This window comes from Zeugodacus cucurbitae, chromosome 3 (assembly GCF_028554725.1).
Source record: "Zeugodacus cucurbitae isolate PBARC_wt_2022May chromosome 3, idZeuCucr1.2, whole genome shotgun sequence".
Classification (NCBI taxonomy): domain Eukaryota; kingdom Metazoa; phylum Arthropoda; class Insecta; order Diptera; family Tephritidae; genus Zeugodacus; species Zeugodacus cucurbitae.
In genome coordinates, this window is record NC_071668.1 from 21,735,226 (window position 1) to 21,758,680 (window position 23,455).

The 23,455-nt window shown below is 36.2% G+C and overlaps 1 protein-coding gene across 1 annotated transcript in view; it reads right to left on the reverse strand.

Annotated features, from left to right (window-relative positions):
* Nucleotides 1–23,455, reverse strand: part of LOC105217522 (protein O-mannosyl-transferase TMTC2) — a 221,727-nt gene that overhangs the window by 174,837 nt on the left and 23,435 nt on the right. The window contains exon 2 of the mRNA XM_011192564.3: nucleotides 11,280–12,267. Coding sequence (XP_011190866.1) covers nucleotides 11,280–11,326 — 47 coding nt within the window. The 5' untranslated portion in view covers nucleotides 11,327–12,267. The remainder of the gene's footprint in view (nucleotides 1–11,279; nucleotides 12,268–23,455) is intronic.

Below are 23,455 nucleotides of genomic sequence, written 5' to 3' on the forward strand. Positions count from 1 at the left end.
ATAAACAGACAAAACGCACAACAAAATGCCAGCGCATGGCAGGCAGAAAAAAAATCTAAAAAAAAAATAGAGGAAAAAAAAGTGAAGTGGCTATTGAGCGGCAGGAGAGGGAGGTAAAGGATGTGAGTTGGAGTGTGAAGAGGGGAAAGAGTGTGAGGAGCGAAGAGACAGTGACACAGTGAAAAGTAGCGAAGTGTGTGTGCGTATTAAAGCGACGTGGCGGCAGACTGAGTGAGTTAAATTATGGCAGCAGCGAGGTAGGCAGCACGCTCAACCGAGCGACGGACGAACGGACGGAGAGGCAGACAGTTAAGCAATTTATCGACTGGCAGGCGCGTTGAATTATGTAGACAACAGACAAATATTGGGGGAATGAGTATAATGTATAGAGGTGTGTTATATAATATATCAAAAAAAAAAAAATAAACAACAAAAACGCGTTGTCCTTGTGAAGGTTCAACGAGGATAGAGAGGGGGGTCTTGGCTGGAAAGTATTGAAAATACTGAAGTGGCAAGTATGTAAAAGTGTTTGACTAACTAAAAGACGTCGCCACCTTTTTTTGTTTGTGGCACACAGAGAACTTGGGAGAAATTACAACAACAACAAAATACTTTATATAGAAAAATTACAACAACAACAACTATAATGATTTTCTCAAGAGACAATTATTACAATAAGAATGCAAAAAACTCTTAAGCCAAATTACAACAACAACAACTAATTATTGTCTTCAGCGAAATTACAACAACAAATTTTTTTTGTTTTTTTTTAAAGCGAAAACAAACACAAAATTTACTTTAAAAAAAATTACAACAACAATATATGTTTTTTCAAGAGAGGAAATTACAACAACAAATTATTTTCAGCGAAATTACAACAACATTTTTTTTTTTTTCAGAAAAACAGCAACAAAAAATATAAAATTTTCTTAAAAAAAATTACAACAACAATATATGTTTTTCAAGAGAGAAAATTACAACAACAACAAAACATAATTTTTTCTGGCGAAATCACAACAACAACAAAACGGAATTAAATTAATTACAAGAGCGTTTTTCAAGAGCGAAAATTACAACGTCAATTTTTTTTTTTTCAGAAAAACAGCAAAAACAAATACAAAATTTTCTTTAACGGAAATTAGAACAACAATATTACAGGAGAGCAAATCACAACAACAACAAAGCAGAATTTGTTCTAGTGATATCACAACAACAAACAATATTTTCTTAAGAGAAAATTACAACAACTAAAATTTTTTTAAAGAATAATCACAACAACAACACCAAATACAAAAACTTAAAAGAGTATTACAACAACAACACTGCATTATTTTTTATAACAAAAAATTACAACAACAATTTTTTTTTCAATCGAAATTTACAACAAAAACAATTAAATATTTTCTTAAGAAGAAAAAAAATCACTACAACAACATAGCAACACAATTCCATAGTATGCCATTAAATCTGTATTGCTCGCTATGCCGTACATATGTTTTCAGCATTTTATCTCACGCCCGCAGTCGTTTCATTTCATTTTACTTTGTGGCTTCCGGAATTTTTGGCGGCAGGAAGTGTGTGTGTGTGTGTGTGTGTGTGGCAGCCGGCACGAGGACAAGCCGCACAAAAGGGCAAGTGAATCAGTTATAGCCGATAGCCGGTAACTTTGTAGGCGTTGTGTATAGTTTAACTAACTGTGTGTCTGTCTGTCTGTCTGTCTGTCTGTATGTATATACTAAATATATCAGTAGACACCACTCGTTAAATATACACTTAGCGCGTGGCAAGTGCGGAAATACACATAAATATTGAGCGCAGTTACTGCGTGCAGAGATAGACGAAAGTTTCAACCACAAATGTCAATGAATAATTCAAAATCGTAATAGCAGTGATTTGAAATTTTAATAAGTTAGCACTTTTTACTGTCCGCACTTATGCGTGAGTGGGTGGGTGGCTGGGTGGTTGGTTGGCCATCCCGCCAGGCTGGTCAATTGTCAGTTTATGCCTTCTTTCTTTCCTTTTGCTTACTTAGTTATTGGCCGCACTATCGCCCTTTTCGCTGTGTCGCTACTCCTACCTGCCCCCTCGCCAACATTGTTTAGTCAGCTGTACTGTCAAGTATCAAGCTTCAACAAGTTTCTTGCGCATACGCCTCATCGTTTAACATTGTCGGGTTTTACTGAATTTGTAGTATATATCGTATTGATTTTAGTTTATTAACACTTGAACAATAATAAAGTCTTTTCATAAAATGTTATGACGCAGTAAAATATAGAGAAGCATGTGTGTGTGTGCGTCTGTATGTTTCTTGGGAGTGCGTTTAACTGTTAATATTTAATGTCTAAGGACATTTATGCTACAAGTTAACAGCAACTTTGAAAACTACTGTCAATAAGGAAAGTTTTCTCTTTTTTTGAGGGTGGCAAAAGTAAGGGCTCCATGTTCTATGATTGTAATATGTACCATGACTTTGTAGAGTGAGTGTATTCTTCGTACTTGTAGCTCGAGTTCAATTAATTATGCCAACTATAAAAATTGAAATTTACACAAAGATAGTAAGTCAGTACTAATCACTTGTAACTAAACCAAGACAATACTATTTAATACCAGTACTCTAAAAGAAAATCCATATTAACAGCTCTTAGTTGAGAACGAAACTCTGTGGTAGTTGAGAACGAAAAATCACATCACAAAATAGAAGACTCCAGAATTCACACCTCCAATAATAAATGGTACAATGTTATCAATAGAAGATGAAGCACGCTGCCTGCGACTAACTTTAGACGGGAAATTCTCATGGAAATCAAACTCGAACGCTAGAGTAAAGAAAGCAGAGATATCACTTTATATATGTAAAATGATAGTTGGACCTAAATGCGGACTAACACCTCAAGTAACTCATTGGCTCTACACGGTAATAATAAGTCCGATTGTTGCTGTAGTTGTTGTCAGATCGACTATCTATCCCTGCCGGAACGGAAAGCATATGTCTAGTTGTCGTCGAGGTCATCTAACGGTAGGCCGAACAAACATGCTGTTACGACGGGGTCGGACCTAAGGGAAAGGGTGTTAGATGAGTAGGGTTCCTTGGGCATGCAAAAAGGTGCGAGGGCTCGTTGCATGCAGGACATGTATTTTGTATGTCGGAGTTCAGTCTTGATAAGTAGGAGTGCAAGAGTCACTATGGTTTCACGTGGTATCTCGAGCTCTTCGACTGCAAAAGGTGGTTTGCCAAAAGTGCTACGGGTTACATCAAAAGGCATCCTGTGGTTGTGCGGAGTGTGGTGTTTTCACAAGTCGGTATCTTCCTTTGCTGCGTGTCACTGCATCCAGGCGACCATACCGGTGCTGCGTAATTTACGATCAGCGGTCCGATAACCTTGTAAGTGGCCAGCAACGTTTCTTTGTCCTTTCCCCAAGTGCTGACTGTCAAATGAGACACCCAATATCTTGGTGTCATTTACAGTTGGTATTGGTGTACCATCGACATGAATATTGAGATTTAGTCTGTACTCTTTCGTCCAGTTGGTAAAAAGTGTCGCCGTGGATTTAGCGGGAGCGAGTGCCAGGCTCCTGGCAGAGAAGAAGCGTGAAAATTCGAGGTGGTAGTCGGGTACAACTCACACTGCAGCCGGTTCTACGTTACCGGAGTTGACCCGCATTTTATCCGTTCAAGGGCTGCCCTTTAGACAATCTAACCCTGTTAGGATCGGTAAGTACTAAGGTAATGCCGATCATGACAGGTGGTATATTGATACCAATAGAGAGGATTCACCGGCCTGCGACCACGACCATTTTCACTGGATATTGTCGTATGTGATCCATTTTTCGTCGCCAGTTTGCGTATCCAGCCTTCTGCAGATGGTTTTAAATGGTTTGGTGACAAACTCCCATCTCCTGGGCGATGTCACAAGATGCCACATGCCAGTCTAGCTCGATGTTTTCCCTGATTTCATCGGTATTCGTCGCCACGGGTCTTCCGCCGGCTGGTTTATCCGTGGTGTTGTTTTCACCCGCTCTGAATCGTCGAAAAGTTTCCTCCGCAGTTCGAAGTGATAGAGTACCAACCCACAAAACACCCTTAATCTCACGGAACGTTTCTCTAGCGGATTTGTCTTTAACGAAGGGAAACTTTAAAATAGCTCGAATTTCGGCGTTAGTGAACTCCATGTTGACACGTCTATAACTGTTGAACGCAATATCCAAAGTAATCATGCATAGCGTCGTTTTGTAGGTTATGTCAAGACCTTTCATATATGTATGGTATTGCCAGATACGAGCTCTGTAGCACTTTATAGCCGCGAAATTCAAAAGACAAAAAGAAATAATCAAGGAGTCTTAAGCTGTACTTGTTTTAAGACCTTCTGACAGGTTTTAATTTACCCGTCATGATCCCTTCAGATAGTATTTTGACTAGTTGCGTATTATTTCCCATGAATCTAAGCCATGAAACCTTGAAGGGAGGCTAAGCCATAAGCCTGCCATACACAGACTCTTGTAAGTTTTATTTAGTCTCTTCGAAACTGCGGAACTGACTTCGAACGATGGCTATGGTCAGTAGAGGTCCATAGAGACCCTGAAGACTTCCTATTACAACCTTAGAAAGATACAAACAAACAACCCGTCCTTCTAAAGGTCTCTGCAGTTGCTAAGTTTTAAGAATATATCCTCGGCACTTAAATAAAAAGCTCCGAAAGTCTGAAGCGAATGTTTGGTGCAGCATATTTTACCAAGCGGTTGAAGTTTTACATTATTTGCATTGAATTATACTTGAAATTTGGCACGCAACACACAGAGCAGTCGTTCAACTATTCAAGAGGACCGAATAAATTCCTAAAACTCACGAGTGCGGCATGTGCCGTTGTGTCAAATTGTCCGCAGTCGTGTGTAGCGACATGACAGTGTAATCGCCAACGTGCACTTGTTGGCTTTTACGTGCATTTTTTTTTTGAAAATCTGAGTGGTGCCTATTTTATAAATGGTCTTTGGCCGAAAACGCTGCTCCGCTTTTACACACTGGCGCACACTTTTACGCCTGCTCACTGACCTGAGCTCTCTGTGAACGTGAAAGCTGCAATTTTCCATTTTCACGCTGATCCTAAGGTGTATTGTCGTTGTGTGCACCCGCTTCGTCGCCGCGGCGCAAGCAAATACTTGTGCCACGCAAACATGCTCACGCGTTGCACCACACACAGCTGAGCCAAAGCCAAAGCCATCAGCGTAAATGCAGCGTTGTTGAATCGCTGCTGAGTCGCCTGTAGGCCGGAGACATGCAGCTGGCAGGAGTACCAAACTCGTACATAGGTCAAACTGCGAAGAATTGGCATTCATCTGCATGCCGTTTGGCATTGCCCGGCGCTTATTTCATTCATTCTGAGCTGGTGACCCCCTGCGCTCTTGCTTTGCTTGCTTGCTTTGCAGCTGCAGACTACAAATCGAATGTCCGCCGTGGATAGTTGGCGTGTCCGCGCCGTTGTACGAAGAACTGTTTTATTATCGCAGTTAAATCGCTTTCAAATCGCCGCATTCAACACAGCATAGCCATGGTGTTTGACTTCTCTACTTTGCCTCTTTTGAAATACGCTGTCCGTATAGTTGGTCACGTTAGAGGCATTGTAAATGTCTGTGTCCGTGTGTTTCTTCCGCAGCATCATTGATGGGATTAGTTATGCGGGTCATGTACATGTCGTAAAATGTTTTTGCTGCATCCTTGCTGCATGTAGCGCTTGCCGTAGTCCGGTTAAACTCAGCTACAGGGTGTTCCACACAAAGGATGCGGAGTTTGGTAGGTCCTTATGATTTGTGTGCATATTTATTGTCAATAACGTAGAAGATTTATCATATTTGTCCGTTATATTGGATCCTCTCTTGCTACTTTTGTTCTACTTGAAGTTATTTAACAAAGGCGGACCTCTTATGGAACCTATGGAGCGGACCGAATTCGTATCGGTCTTATGAAAAGTCAGAATTACACTTGCTGGTTTTAAAATTCCTCCGAACTTGAAGTGTAGGTCTAACACCCAAAGCACTAACATTTACATAGACTCTTTAGTCTTAGACGGTACCGGGGGCAATTACTATCTTTGGTTCCATTCCATTCGGGGTTCCATGGAGGACTTTGTTCTGTTCCAAGTCAAAAATATCATCTTTGTTCCGCATCTTATTGCAGAAGTTAGCTGAAAGACCATCCCATTATACTAGGATTCTGAGCTCAGCTCGGATCGGTAATAAAACCGTTTTGTTTTGCCTAAAATAAGTTACAGATCTTAAGGATTAAGCTATCGAACTAAAAGCCCTCGATCGTAGGTCCGACTGGACTTCCAATGAGTTCCAACTCATCTAAGAACCCTCTAGTATTGGTCGGATTTCGACGAACCAGCTAGGTTCTTGGAGCTCCCGGGTGAAGATCTTGTAACCGAGCTCGTGATGTTCGAATGACGTTGAGAAGACTTATTGAAGTCTTCATCGATTTCCAATTCATCCCAAATGAACACCGACAGCCGCTCCGTTCTCACGATAGTCGGTTCTACGTAACCGAAAGGGACCCGGATTTTCCGTTCCGTTCAAAGACTCTCAATATTATTTGAAGAATGTTTTACAACAACAACCGACAGCCGCTTATCAAACCCCCTTTATATGAATTTAACGATGTGCCTGTGACTTCATGTATTCTTCGGTGCTTATCACATTATTTCAAGGCAACTTTGTCTAACGCGAGGGTGTAGGTAAGAACGAACTCACCCAGCTGTAACTTAAGCCGGGAGGTTGCGCTAGCTAAAACTCATTGGAGTTAGCTGTTGTTGAACGACACTCACTAGTACCACTTTGCTTTATCGACAACTCTGACCAGTCTTTTTTAGTTTTCAACTCTTTCTAGACGGTGAAGTAACCAGTTTCGAGATGTATTACCCTAGCAAACTTTACCACAGGGTTGCTTTTTTACGCTCTCATCAATTCCTTTCCAGCAAAAGTGCTTTCGGAAAAAAACGAAGTCGTAAAAATGATGAAAATGAAAATGTAGAAAAATGCAGAAAATACGTGAAGTACAAAATGGCGACGACGCGTAATTATTTCGCCACGGACATTTCAGGAATTTTTAATCTCTTGTCAAAGCCATAGCTTGACCGCTACCGCTGACGCATTTGACGCCCACAGGCGATGGCATTTTTTTCTTTCTTTTAACAGGGACTTTTGTGCCGGCAACTGGGCGGCTCAACATCTCGCCTGGGCTCTGAGTTCGGGGTTTTCGCCTACTTTTCAACGGTTATTTCTACACGCAGCGCTGCATTTCCTTGTTTTTCGTTTTTTGCAGCGCCGACAGGAGTGCGTGCCTCGAATTAACAAATTATGGCAACGACGGCATAGAAATGAAATTTCGCTTTTCTATTAAAAAATTTATAAAAAAAATTTAACGTACACATATATATCTACACAGCGCCTTGACAACTAGCTACAACATGATTTAGCTGCGCTCTAGTCTTGAATCTCTAAAGTAACGGTACATATATACATATTCATGTATATACATGAAGTAAGGTCGCCGCGCGTAAAACTTTGGGGTTCACTGTTGAATAAAACATTAACAGTACATGAACAGTTCAGCAAATTGTGTGCAATTTTTTTGTTTTTTTTTTTTGTTTCTTTATTACACTTCTTTTGTTTAGTCGCTTTTTTTCGGGGGAATGTTTACACAGCCTCAAGGCGTTGGGAATTTTCTTTTTTTACGCCATTATTGAAAAAGTTTGAACGTCAAAAACAGCAGCGACAAGCGTCGCAGCGGCAGCAATAGCAACAGCCTGCCCGCGTTAAGATGTCGCTTTGTCAAATAAATGTGGGTTTGTAGTATGTTAATGTGGGCGCTGAGAAGAAGACCTTGACTGGTGTTCAAGTGAAAGTGTAATTATTTATTGTTATGTATTTACCGTTAAAAAATGTGTAAATAATATGCAATAAGCGACAACGAAAAATTGTAGAGAGCAAAGTTGAAGGGGATTGCGTAGGTGGTAGATTGGGGTTCAAGGCAAAGTTTCATCGAAATCTCAAATCATGGAACATTTCTTTACTTTTAATGACTGTAGCCCCGAAGGTGGATAAAATTAAATCTTGAAATTAATTTTCGACATCTACAACTTGATTCTAAAAGTCAGTATTTCTGAAATCATCTGAGAATTTATCGGACCTTATGTTTTTCTTTGCATAAAACAGAAAAAACTGAGATAAATTGTTAGACACGAACAGTAGACCTTTCTAAGTCTCTACTACATATATAAAACCAACAGTACACTTAGCGGGAATTTCCGACAGTAATCTAGTTGCATAAGCTCCAAGAGGACTTCTTAAGCTCAGTGAACATTTTAATTCAATTGGAAGAAAATGTGTTAAAAGCTTTGGAAATTTATTTCCAAGATTGTATGAATCTATAAGATATGTAATTTAAATACATCGAGTGCTTTCTGGAAGACACCAATGCTTATAAAGTCTTGTTTTGGGCAAGACGTCGCAAAAAACTTTTCCAGACACCAGACTAATATATCTCTTCTTTTTACTAACTAGAATGTATCCTAGAATATCCAGTCCCTTACCGGAGAAGATGTTTTAGAAAATTGTGTCTTTCGGCGTTTACTTCCGATTTGCAGAAGGGCATGATTTCAGTAGAAATATCTCCACGAAGTACCTCCTGTCATCATGCAAAGGTTCTCAGCGGTTAGGAGACCTCGTCACAGTTGGCATTTATAACTTCTTTCTAGGTTTCAGCATAAACATCAACAACGACGTCAGGCACGAAATCAATCCAGGGATCACAAAACAAGGCTCTATAAGTCGCTCATCATACCCGTCCTGATGTATGATGCGGAAACATTGGCGATGACTAACAAAGATGAACGAAGGGAAAGGAACGAGAAAAGTCCTCCAAAGGATTTATGGAAAGAAACACGTAAAATATACGATACGGTAGGCCCTCGACGAAGAAACGGACGACCGAAACTCAGGTGGAAAGATCAAGTCGAAGCTTGAAATCGTCGTGCAGAGACGACTGCCGAAGGCTTATGAACGCCTTAGGGGTACGACTTTATACAGTAGTCATACAAGCAATAGAGCTTTCCAAATGACTAAAGGTTTGGTGCAAATATAGCTAGAGAAAGTGGTTTTAACTTCATGCTAATGACATAATAGTCATATACGTTCAATACGAGGTTACCTATGTAGTCACATAAATCTGGTAGACTAAATTTTTTGTCAGTGTAGCGTCACTCTGCTGCTCGCCATCTTCACCCACTGCTCTCTTATCTCAATGAAAGGAAGCATGTGTATAACTCTTTAAAATGCTATAACAGTAAGTTCGTCGCTTTCAATTTCATTATACCAGTTTATGAGACTTATGCCAGTTTGTGTTTTATTGAATTTGACAGCTAAGGCAGCTTAGAAAAACTAGCATAATTGGTATACCGACTTGTTGGGCTATATATACTTCTTAAGCGAGTTGATTACATTTATACCAGTTCATAGTTTGATTCACTTACAGGTTTTGGAATACATTTATATTTATTTTTGCATATTCTTAAAATTTTTGAGACTATTAAAAAATTTTCGGTATTTTTTCGCTGAAGCCCTTGGAGACAATTGCCATTATTTAACTCATTTTGGGCTATGTTTCGAAAAATTCAATTTTTTCGCAAACATTTTGGATGGCTCATTAAAGTGATATAATAAGAAAATTTCCTGCTCCCATTTTGATTATACCAGTTTATGTCATTTATACCAGTTTATATTCGATTCACCATTTATGCTTAGCGTAGCAAAATCAGCTTAGACGGACACAAAAACTGGTATCACGACTTGTTAGGCAGCATATAATTTATTAAGAAAGTTGATTTCAGTTATACCAGATGTTTGTTCGATTCGCTACAAATCAAATTTTGGTACATCAGAGCTTTAATATATATATTTTGGACTTAATGATTTGGAGTTAATGACATTTCTGCAAGTATTTTAAAAATTTCTATATTTTTTCGTTGAAACTCTTAGAGATATTTACCGTTACAAGTTACAAGTATTTTATTGATATGCTATGGAAAATACAACCTTGTATATGAAAATGACAAACTTTATAGCTTGTTAAAGTAAAAAAGATAGCGGAATAAAACTTTACACAAATATTCTATATGATCTGTAGCATCACTTGTGAATTGTCGAAATCGGACTATAACTTTTCAATGCCACGGATATCGAATATGAAGAACTCAGTGCCTTATGGTAATTTTTCACCGAAAATATCGGTAACTCGCTCAGATATTTAAAATCAATTCAGAGGGAATCTTTTTCTTCTAATAGCGTGTCTCTGTACCAAAAATAGTTAATCGGGTCATAACTTCCCGTAGCACCCATATACCTAAGGTTCAGGAATTACCTCAGCTCTCATATACTATATATGATGATTTTCGTTTTTCAATTGGAGTTTATGCCAAATATATGAGTCAAATTGTGTGTTATCTTAATAAAAATAGCTTAATAAAAATATTGCGAGAGAATAAAATGTTCGGTTGCACCCGAACTTAGCCTTTCCTTACATGTTTTAGGTATTTTAAAGAATCTAAAATATTTTAAATAGTTACTATTTAAAAATCTCTGAATTTGTATACCAGTAATGTCGCTTTAAAGGAAATATTTCATTTCTTCCAATCAGCAGTGCGACTAACTAATCCCCAGATTAAGGCATTTTAATAAAATTTCCTGTAAATTATTATTATTATATATATATAAAAGGCTTTCTATCACCTTCCACGCTAGCCATTACATACTATACTTTATTATTTATTTTGTTTAGCTAATAAAAGTTATGAATATAATTTAGTTGAATTGCAATTTGTCTGCTTTTAAAATAAATATTAAATTTGTTTGCATTTGGCAAAGTTTCCTTTGCTTGTTGCAATAAATGCAATTTTAATTCAATTACAATTTTACCACTTTTTATGCATTAGCATATATTTACAACAACACACACACACACACACACTCAACTGGGCTATAATAGACATTAATTTGCTTTGAATGCGTGTGTGTATGTGTGTGTGCGTTGGTGCCTCTATGCATTATTATGTTAACTTTAAAGCTTTGCTAAAGCCCCCACTAATTTAATTGGATATGAAAAAGCGCATTTAAAAGCACGCACACACGCTCATGCATGTGTATAAATGCAGATTTGTAGTGTGTTGTATGTATGTGGCCACATGCTTAGTTGTATTTGTTTATATATATATATTTAGTATATGCGCACTCACCTTGATTTGTATAGCCAGCGCTCCCATAGTTTCGGTTTTGCTGACATTTTGTTGTGTTCGGATTTTTCTGCCGCGCTTAAAATGGCTTTAAATAATTTAGATATTTATATGTATTTTGTCAAAACTAAGCTGGCATTAGTTGCAGCTGTTGTCCTTGTTGTTGTTGTTGCTATTATTATTATTATTATTAATATATAATTATGGCTTTTAGTTTGCAAATACGCTATGCCAACCACTTTGTGGTTACATACAAGCCAGCTGTTGTTGTTGTTGTTGTTGTCATTTATTTGTTTTTGCCTTTATTTTGCATTTCGCATTCAGACGCGGTAATCACATCAAATTTCCACGCTTGACCGCTTGCATTTAGCACGTTTGTCCATTAAAAATTTTTTTGATTTTTTTTTTTTTTTATATATTATTTTTGTTGTTGTTATTTTTGCATGCAAATGCCGGTGTGCGTGTTTGCCAACTAGCGGTTGTAATGATTACTGCCAATGTAGTTATTTCTTTGCATGCGTTCGTATGTGTCGCTCGTTGCTCTTGCACCGCTATCTGCATGAATTATCAATTCAAATTATAGGCATTTCGAAATTAACAGGAAACTGTGTTTAAATTATTAACATACGCGTCCTGCTGCGTTACAATGTTGTCTGCTTGTTGTTGTTGTATTTAGTATATGCATTTTTGTTGTTGTTTGTTGGTATTTCGTTAGCACTTGTCGTGCATTTATTAATTTTTAAAGCGTTTTGTGTTTAATTTATTTACGTTTGTCTGCTAATTGAATGCTTTAGCTAATATCATCTATGCTATCTGCATTTGCTTAGGTTGCGACTTGTCCTTGCATTTAGAGACATATCCAGATTACAGTAAATAGTTGATTTACATATTTAGTGTTAATCTCAAGTGTAAATTTTATGGTTTCTCTGCGCTTATTTCTGCTTAGTGGTAATACCGTTATTATTTCTCTCCATATGCTTATGCTAAGACACTGCAATGAGACAATAGAGAAGTAGAAACCACAGATTAGTAAGAGTTAATAATTGATATTTAGTAAATTTTCAGTTAATATATAATAAATATTTGTCAGGATTACTGTGTGTAAATTGTATGAATAAGGTTTACTTTTTATTAATTATTTCGAAATTATAACAATTTCAATAGAAAGTTTTTCTTAGGAATACAAGAAATTGTATTATTAATTCAAAGTATACATCTAGGGTTCAAGTAAAAACTTTTACTGTTGCGGTTAACATAATCAAAAAGATCGTCAAGTATATGGAACCTCTAACAAATTTATATTCTAAATAAGGAAGAAATGAAAAATCAAGCGCAGAAGACATTTAGCCTCTTCACCAGACGGCCCAGTCATTGCAACTGAAGGGGCTCCAATTTTTTTCTAGTCAAGATTTGTCAAATGCGAATAATTTCTCAAAGATATTCATATATATATATAACAGTTTTTATACCAGTTGTATACTATAACAGTTTTATACCAGTTTAACATTATACCAGTTGTATACTATACAAGTTTTATACCAGTTTTGTTTTATACCAGTTGTACTTCAAACGAGTTTTGTATTCTATTCACTACTCTCTTGTATTTGAGTAAAGATAGTAGCTCATGCAGAGACCTAAACGGAATCCTTTCGCAAAAAGATGCATTTGATTGTGTCTGTCTATAATTTATATCAGTTAGATTTTATACCAGTTGCATTTCATACCTGTTTTATTTACTCTCCTGAATTAGTGTTCATGCAGAGACTTTAACGGAATAATTTCTCAAAGAAATGCATTTGATTGTGTCTGTCTTCAGCTTAATTTTATACCAGTTTATTTAACAGTTGTGATTTAGACCAGCTGTGAATTATACCACTTGTATTTTATACCAGTTGTGTGTTCTATTCGCTACTCTCTTATATTAGAGTAACGAAGGCAGCTCTTGCAGATGCTTAAACTGGTACAACGACTTGTTATGCTATATATTATACTATATTAAGCCAGATCATTGATTTATACCAGCTGTATGTTCGTTTCGCTAGAGAATAAATTAAGGTATATCGTAGACAGCTTATGCTCAATGTAATTCTGAACTTTATTGCTTTCAGCTTACTTAGGATAGAATAAATTATGATATCACCAACTTTTGGTACCGAATTGCATTATGGTAAAAGCCTTTTCGCACAGGAGTTAATTGATCAATTAAGATGCATTTGCTCTATTTAGATCGATTTCCAATACAAAATAAGAAACATTTAAATTTTCTATATTAATTTTTAATCAAACACAAATCGAGCTGAAAATGGAATGCAACTCAGTTGTGTTGTTATACACGCTGAAGATTGGGTTGTGCTTATTGACAATACATATATCAATCAGCTGATGAAATTTACCAACTTCTAATGAACAGCAAAAACAAAAATGTATAACAGCTGATCGTTAATCGAGTATGCGGTAGTGTGACGAGCATAAACTGGTATCTCAATTATAATCTTAATGTATTCAAATTAATTTGCCTGTGCGAAAAGGCTATAAGTCTAACTTTGTCATACAATTTTATTCATTGTACACTGCCCGCTTACCGACCATCGAAAGTAGTTCCACAAGGCATATAACGTCTAATTCCATAAATAATTTGCCCAATATATTAATTTAATGTCTTAAAGATTTCTCAAAGAGATGATTAAAGTCACCTTTTCTTAAGAGCTGTCACAAGTCAATAGTGCTAGGCTGCCAATATCTGAGCAAGGCTTACTTCCAATATCTTCGGAAATGCGTTTAAATAATCTATCAAAAAGTAAAAGAAATCTCGAAAAGAATCAAAACGATGATACTATGGAAAGTAGGCGTGGTTGCGGTCAGAATATTTTCATTTTTAATAAATTTTAGTATCTAATCAGAGATTAGGATGTGAGAAAATATAATTAAAATTGGTAGACTAGCTGATAAGGTGTTGTTTTTAATCTATAACACGTCGTAGGCACGTCATACTTTTGAACTGATTCTTATGAAATCGCGTATTATTGTTTAAAGACCGTTATGTGCGATTCTTCTTCTTCTTGACTGGCTTCCACCAGCGGGTAGTGCATCGAACATCGAGCTAATCTCACATAAGCATTTAAATAACTTTCACAGTGTCTTAAGAGGCCTAAGGTTTTCGTCAGTTTTTACTTAAATAAATCTAATCCTTCTAAAAGGCGTAATTTTCCGAAATTATTAAAGACTAGGAAAGTGTACATCTGATGATGGCTCGATGAAGATTCAATTAATTTAAGTTTCGTCGGTTAACTGGTTATGATATTTTTGGTGTCTAACCATTTAAGTAAATACACTGTTTCGACTGATCTGGTCCAAAGGGTCCGGTTCTCTCGATTTTACTGAATATATGTCAATATTTTCATGAGTTACTGGTTGAATGGTTACTGGTAACCAATTATACTCGTTATGCACATAAAACTCTATATCAATCTTTCACTCTAAATCAAGATTTCTCTAGATAAAATCGAGCTGGTCAGAAGATTTCGAGTTTTATTAAAATTGTTGGCAAAGACAGAAAGAAAGAAAGGGAGCATAATTAGATCAGCAAATCTCTTTTATTTTCATAAAAAAAAAATTAAAAAAAAGTTCCTGATAAAAAAAATTGTACTAACCAGTCATAGATATACCTGAAGCTAGTTGGAAACTAAATTTTCTAACTGAAATTTCACATTTGATAGCGTATAGAACACTAACGAATAAAATATACAGCAATTCCTAAGGAAAAAAGACAGTTGCCTGACTATTTGGAAACTAAATTTTCTAACTGAAATTTCACATTTGATAGCGTGTAGAACACTAACGAATAAAATATACAGCAATTCCTAAGGAAAAAAGACAGTTGCCTGACTATTTGGATTCCAATTTTATATCCCTGCAGTGTATGCTACCAACAAAGTCCTTAGAAATATGTACAAAATAAATACATATATCTATATATACATTTCCAATTCCACATAATATTATATTTCTGTGAAAAAAAAAAACAAAACAAGTCAACCAAATATTTTCGGTACACATTGACTGCGCCGAACCTAATGAAATTAATATTTTGTTTATTTTGTGCAAATGGCCACAATAACGAAAACTATCCATATTAGTTGGTAGATATTCGGTTACAAACGTAAGCAAATAAGTATTTCATACAATATAAATAAATTGGAATTATAATTAGTGCGGCATGAAATGGAATATGTGTGACCAAGGCGACCTCATCGATCCAAATGAACTGCCGCACACAATTTGCACAGGGCATTACGGAGAGAGCTTTGTGCATGTGTCACTGGCTTGATTGTGTGGGAAGTAATGAAAATATTGGTGAGCTTTAGTTGTGCGGGGGTGTGTGTAATGTGAGAATTATATGGTTGCATTCTACTGGAATTACATTTTGGTTATGAAATGAAAGTAAACCGCAAATAAATTAAAAATATTTGGTAGAGGTCGCTGGTGGAGCTCTCTAATTATTATGAACTGAATTAGTCAAATATTTATTCGAGTGGACTTTTATCATATACTGATCTATAACATAACTGAGTATCCTAAATACGTTTTTGAGAGCTTTAGAGCTTTCGAGCTTTCCGTGAACTTCGCTCAGTCAACTTTTGACTATAGAGACCTCACAGCCTTTTAGCCGTTGCAACTACTAGTACTAAGTGACATCTGCTTACCTTGTAAGCTTAATCCTGACAAGATACTAGGTCAAGGTCTGAACTTTCTCTAGTACTGAAATTTATCTGATCGATTTAAGAGGTATTTTATAAAGTGTATAGACTCTTCTCAAAATCAAGTGTGACGATTTATTAAATCGGGATCTACGACCATGAAAAAAGGCGAATAAACTTTCTTACAAGCTTTTACCAGTGATTTGATCTCACAATGCATATCCGAAGGGAATTTTTAGTGAGGCGTAGAGTAAGATTCGCAAGGAACCAAATCTGATTGAACAAACTGTCATATAGAAATACCGTTAGTTTTTATGTTAAGCACGTTTAATGATTTCGGACGTCTATTAAGTTTTTTTCTTAAAACTTTAAGCCTTAAAATTAAATTTAAAGCGACACTCCCACCAGTAATGACTAATTAGTAATAAATTAAATATCTCTCAGTCAACTTAAATTTGAAATTAATGTTCATTTTCAACGATATTTTAATAGCGTACAGTCTAATTAGCATTTAATTTGCATAACTAAAATAAACAATATGAATTTGTTGCCAAAAACCTAGTTCAATACTGTATTAGATATAGATATATTGAATATTATTTATATACACGTTTCAAGCTGCAGAGAGAGTAGAATAGTTTTGTGGAATTAACGGTTGTTTTAACTGTCAAATAATTGAGTTATAGGTTGGGATTTTTCGGATCCATATAATTGTATACACCTTGACATAGTGATAACTAAAGTGAAAAGTAAGATGTTGAGAAGAGCAGACAGATGTTATCTGTCATCCTAGAATGCTTGATTTATGAAATCGGAGAGATCGGTTTCTATCTTTCTGAAATTCCATATACATATGTATATAAAGCAGAACTCGTGAACGATTTATTAAATCATATATCCATTACGTAAACTAGTTATCCTTAGAGCGACCAAACGAGATCGGTCCATATCTTCCTTAGTATAAAATATATATAAGACCTCTGGAAATATTTTTTAAGCATTTAGTTATATTTCTAGCTTAGCTCTAGCATACTTAATCATTCCATTCCACCCGCACTCAAAGCCACCTTTATTATTTAATTTCAACTCATTTGAACTCAAATGATTTATTATCGCCGCGTATATAAGTAAATTACATAGAAAAGCAGTTTATATTTTTTCATCTCCTTTTATTCATTAAACAAACACTTTCGGCAGTTTTTATGCGTGTAAAATTTTCACTAAATTTAGTCGGTTAAATAAATAGCGGCATTTCATTGGAAAACTGTAAATTTATTCATTAATAAAGGCACATTAGAATTAAAATAATATTAATTATTTTATAATAAATCAATAAATTTATAGCGATTTACTTAAACGATTGCGAGTAAATTGTTTGTCCATGTATTTTTAGTATAGCGGTGGTGCAGGCAATAATTTTCGATTGGTTTAAAAATTGTGTACGCTTTAAATTTAATGAAATTATAATTGAATTTTGTGGCGATGACGATATACATTTATGTTACTATAATCAGCTATATTTAGTGAGAAATGAATGAGCAGTTTAGAATGATATTAGAATAACAATTTGATGTTGTTGACCAAAAGATATCGGATATTTTCCATGCTCTAAAACAGTGCCTAATGAATCGTAAAGACATTTTTTTAATTTAAGAGAGATCAAAGTACGCATTAACCCCTTCTACACAGAGAAAATCGTGTAGTAACCAGACTTTATATCAGAGAACTGCAATTATTCCCTTTTTTGAGTCATTGGTTGAGTAACACAAAAAGTAGTATTAGTGCATATAAGTCAAAAATCATCAAACACAAAGATCCACTAAAACACATTTACGCACAGCACACAAAGCGAGAGCATGAAAAATGAGTAAGTTTCTCTTCATACGTATCGTTGAAGTGCTCAATTGTCTCATGAGCCAATAATTCAGTCAAGTTAAACAAAAATGAGCCATACCACCAAAATAACACCAATAGTATAGCTAAATAAATAAAGTGATACGAATAGGATCAAAGTAAAACTGACGAAGGCTGTGCCGCCGCTAGGCAAAAGTGCCCTGCGGGAAATGACTAACGATGTGTTTTGTTCTTTGATGTCGTGAATTACATTTAATGTTTTAAGTTAATTAATGACGGAAAAGTTAATACTTTTAGGTTCTAATATATTTCTTTTAATAGTAATGTATTGAAAATAAATAAAGACGCACGAAAATGCATGTTCAATGAAATAATGAAAAATGTAATGTGACAAAGTTTTTACTGGGTATCTTTACTTTCGTGCTCAGCTACGAAGTCACAATTCCACTCATGCCGATCAGTGTAGCGAGCTCATTCAAGTTTATTTTCATCGTGACCAATGAACAAGTGAGTAAAATGAAATTTTTAATATACGCTCGTTTGAGTAATAAATTGACGGCACATATAAGTGTAGAAATACTATGAGTTTTTTTTGGTTTGGTGGAAATGAGTCTTTGTCATTTTTGATATTTGTATTAGTACTCATTTACACCAATTTGTTTGGCTCATGAGTTTGTGCACTAATTTCATTATTACTCAATGCAGATCTCTGCTTTATATAGTTCTATGGCTCCGAAGTAGTACAACTGAGATCGATTTTCCAGAACCCGCTTGTGATCTAAAGGGATTTTCAAAGGAACGCAACAGATCCCGATAGGGACAGCAAACGACGCCATATTTTTTCCCGCTCTTTTGACATTTTCCTTCAGTAAGGTTTGTCATTTCATCATTGAAAGATATATGTACGATCCAACAACGAGACGAAATTATTAAAATTTACTTTCGAAATTCAGAAATGGTCGTCGTAATCGTGTTGGTCTTGGACAATATGGGGTTCCAACCGGACGGCGCCAAAAGCCACACAGCTAATGTAACAATCGATTTATTGAAAACCAAGTTTGGTGAACGTGTTATCTCACGAAAATTAGGTTCAGCGTCTGGACTTCTGCAAGCGTGCCCGTAGTGGTCATCCAAAAGAAATCGCGTTCCATACATAATGACATCGAATGTACTTTCACAGGAATAAAGAATTTAATTGATATACCAAACGTTTGTAGGGTTCTTATTGAAAACCTCTTAATGCATATGTACATACTACACCCACTTCAATGAACAAGAATAATTCTTTCTTGATTCAACTTCACTTCTGAGTATGACCCAAATCTATATAAGACTTGGAAATTTGCTTGTATACTCTTTCACGAATTACCGCAATTATGGGAACGTATACATATAGCTTCTTTTCCTTTCTGTGCTCCTGGTTTCCGTTGCTCGACACTTCGATGTCTGTGACTCGGTTTCAGTGAGAGACAAAACATTCTTCGATGATATTTCTCAACTTCTTTCTATATTAAAAGACATAACAAATAAGGCGAAAGACATTTCGATTTGTTCTATCATCACCCTTAAAAATGATTAATTTATTTGTACATCTCCGGAGAGGCCAGCAATCAGCATAATTTTTTAGTCTTTGACTGATGATAGCTATATCTTTATTACCGACGGTGGTAATAGCGATCTACAGATTCCTAACAGAGAAAATTACATATGCATATATACATATGTCTAAGTCATCTCGAGACTTCTTAAGTTTAATTGGTCTAACGTATATAGCGAACACTTAGTAGCTTTTTTGAATTCAAAGCCTACCAATTGAGAAGGGTCTTTAGATGGGTCTCAATATAGGTTCTGTAGCTCGAATTTATGCTAGAGTATTCTGGATTTTTTGATAAAAACTGTGTCCAAATAGAGACTTCATTATTGGAACAACATTTTGAAGATACTTCAATATCAAGTTGTTAAAACTTAATTAAAAGTTAAGCCAATTAAAAATTTATCAAATTCGGAAGAAATACCTTTCATAATTAGAAAAAAAGTGAATAAAAAGAAAAAGAGAGTTAAAGAGAAAGATATATTATGAAGAGACTACAGACCTATGAAATATATCTTGTATTATTCCTGCTGACTGTTATTATCTTTTGAGACAAGTTGATAGAGATTTTAGATATATTAAAAAGTTTAGAATTATAAGTAATTCTGAGAAACTTCATTTATCTCTTAAAACTTATGTTGTCCTGGACTTTTTCGAGTTGATTTCATCCGACTCTTCAAAGAAATCCACAAACGAATGTCTGGCAATACAAAGGATCAGGCCTTTTACGACCAGAGAGGTACAGGGACTGTTTTTAAATTGAGAAAAAATGTTGTCTGAATTCTTTAATTGTCTGTACTGTTGTAACGTCTTCTTCAAAGAAACCCATTAAAAGAAGTTAGGAAAACTGTACGGTCAGTCTATTTTGACAATAGTTGTTCAGAGACCGTTTTTGAGTTGAAAACTATTTCCTCTGAATTTCTTAGTGGTCGGTGAATAGATAACGTATAGTGTCTTCCTCAAACAAACCCATAAAAAGAAGTCAGAATATTTAAGCGGCCAGGTTTTTTTTGACAACAGTTGTCCAAAGATCGTTTTTGGGTTGAAAACTATTTCCTCTGAATTCCTTATTGGTCTGGAGATAGTTAACTTACAGTGTCTTCTTCAAAGAAACTCATACAAATATTCTGGATATTTAAGCGACCAGGCTCTTTTTGGCAAGAGAAGAAGAAAAACGGTACCTGTTTTTGAGTTGTTGTTGTTGTTGTAGCGGTTACCCAGGCCTGCCTGAAACGACAAGCCCAGCCTAATTGTCATCGAAGTCATCTAACGGTAGGCCCAGACCTTCTAAGACCGTTTTTGAGTCGAATAATATGTCCACCGAATTTGATAATGGTCCGTGAATAGCTCACGAATCCAGAAAGTGAGTGAGAAGATCTGGGGGTTCAGTCTTTTTTAAAACAGTTGTCTATGGACCACTTTTTAGAGTATTTCAGGCAATTTGGACGGTCGTTCGGAAATTATTTGAGCTGAAATGTTCTTCCAGACTTTTTTGGACCCAACCATCAAGAATTGTTTTGTGATATTTTGAGAATATCTTGACTAAATGCTACTTTTAAGTAATACAGTAGTCCAACTTAATATAAAACCGCTCAAATTTTACATAACTAATAACGGTAGACTACATTTCGTTGACTTCATTGCTTTTCGCTATATTGTAGTACACACTTTACATGTCTATGTAATTGTGGCAATGTCTTCAAGTGAGTTTTTTCTACGACAAAAAAATATCGTTTTTGTCTGGCATTTTATTGCTGTTCAAATACAGTAATATTATTACCACGCTTACAATATATGTATATATTTTTTGAACACAGCGGGCCACTACTCTGACACCCTCCCTTTCATATATACATATATACACATGACTGTAACATGTGGCATTCACACGTGTGTAGTTGCATGATATGCCAGATCTTAACTTGATTATATAAATTTTCAACATTTGCTACCCCCCGCCACCTGTGCCACAACTCCAAGTCGAATAATTGTCGCGACCGTTTTCAACAACACAAAACACACGGGTACTCGATTTCATAGAAGGAAAATGAAACGGAAATTATGGCGAATTGGAATATTGGCGCTACCACCCACAAGCATGATGTGGCTCCGTTACAATGCTTACAATACCCACAAACACATGTGTGGCATTTGGGGCGCAGGCGAAAAATTTATTATTTTTCTGCTTCTATACAACTTTTTGCAGTTGCTTCAATTCTTCAATTCTTCCTTTTTTCTAGTTTAAGCAACAAGAAAGCTACATGTGCGTTTCTATATACAGTCTCATAGAGGACTGTGGGTGTGTGTGTGTGTAGAAAAGTGGATTGTGAAACAGCGGTTTCATTTTACAAAGCTCACAAGCGGTGAACGCCCCCCGTCGACGACAATAACTGTCGTATGTACGTTGCCAATAGCGCCCAATACTACAGTCAATACTCATACACATAAATATACATATATATATATATATATATATATATCTATAGAAAAATATATATGTAGTCTACCACGTAGGGGGCGTACGCGTCACATATCATTCATAATTCAACGAATTTAACGTCGAAATAATGCAATTACCCATTTTTGTCGTATTGTATTTCGTGCTCTTGAGTGGACACATACGAGTACATACAAAAATACACCATTCTTGCTATGTGTGCCTCCTCGTGGAGGGCAATTGTGACCCACATTGATATACATATGTACATATATATGTGAAATCAGGCAGGAAATTGAAATTATTGCCCCGCATATGTGTCGGGGGAGTAGAGTCGGTATGCCACAACTTTTAAGAAAATGACGAAGCAATTGAATTCATATGGCAACCGAGAGTTCAATTGCTCGAATAAAATTGTGGGATATAGTAGATACACACCCACATATGTATGTATTTGAATCCATTTTTTATGATTTTTTGTAATATTTCGCAAGTTTTTGTTGCAAAAATCTGTGAGTTCTGCGCTGCCTTAAGTGTTTGGAAAGAGATTGAGACTATGTTCTATATAAGATTCGGGTATACTCTCTCGGATGTTACGTATAAACCATCAAACGATTGTAATCACACTACTAAGCTTTCCAGTAGTAATTCTCTAAAGTCGAGCAGTGTCTTTCATAAGATATGACGATTCCTTCATTCTCGCAACATGTTCTCTTTTCAACTAACAGTTACTACTAAGACCTACAAGAAGTTTGAATAAATATACAGTTATAAATACAAAAATTTATCAAGATTTTAGAATGTATATCTTCTTTTTTATTGGCGTAGACATCGCTTATGGGGTTATATCCGAGTTAACAACAATTGGTGATACCAAGTCGAGCCAGGTCCTTCTCCTACTGGTCTTTCAAACAGAGTGGAGGTCTCCCTCTTCCTCGGCTTCCACCAGTGCGTGCTGCATTGAACACTTTCAAAGTGAGAAGTATTTTCGTTCATTCGGACAACAACGTGACCTAGCTTTGGGGATGGGGTTATGTGTAAAAATTCACGTGAGGAAAGTTCCTGACTGTCATTCACTTGAAAGTGCCAGGAACGATTCTTTTGCATATGGCTCAAGCAGCTCACGACTTCCGGTCTTAGAATAAGTATCCTCTGGGTAACCAACAGACATCTGTTTTGTCACAATGAAAATAAAACGATATATGATTGTCTTCCTATATAGGTCTGACCGGAGACTTAATTTTGGTACCACGGGGAGTAGGAGCCCTTGGAGTTCACTCCAACCTACTCGTCCGGACTGGCCCCTCGGGCAGTATCGTGGTGGTTGTGGTTTAATACCCGAATGCGGGGAGAGTGATCCTTGTCACTCAATGTGGAGTTGCATTGCAACCGGGTGGCGGACCCAAAGTACGGCAGAGGTTCTAGATAGGCCTCGAACTTCACCAAGGTGGTTAGTGTGTCCATTCCACACGCCAATTGGTACCGAATAATGCTTTGCATGTTCGGGGCGCTGATCATCGCATTGATTTGATCCGCTGCGTTTTTTAGCACCGTGAGGTAAGGCCGTCGTCGGCCGGTACCCACGTTAATCCCACCGGAC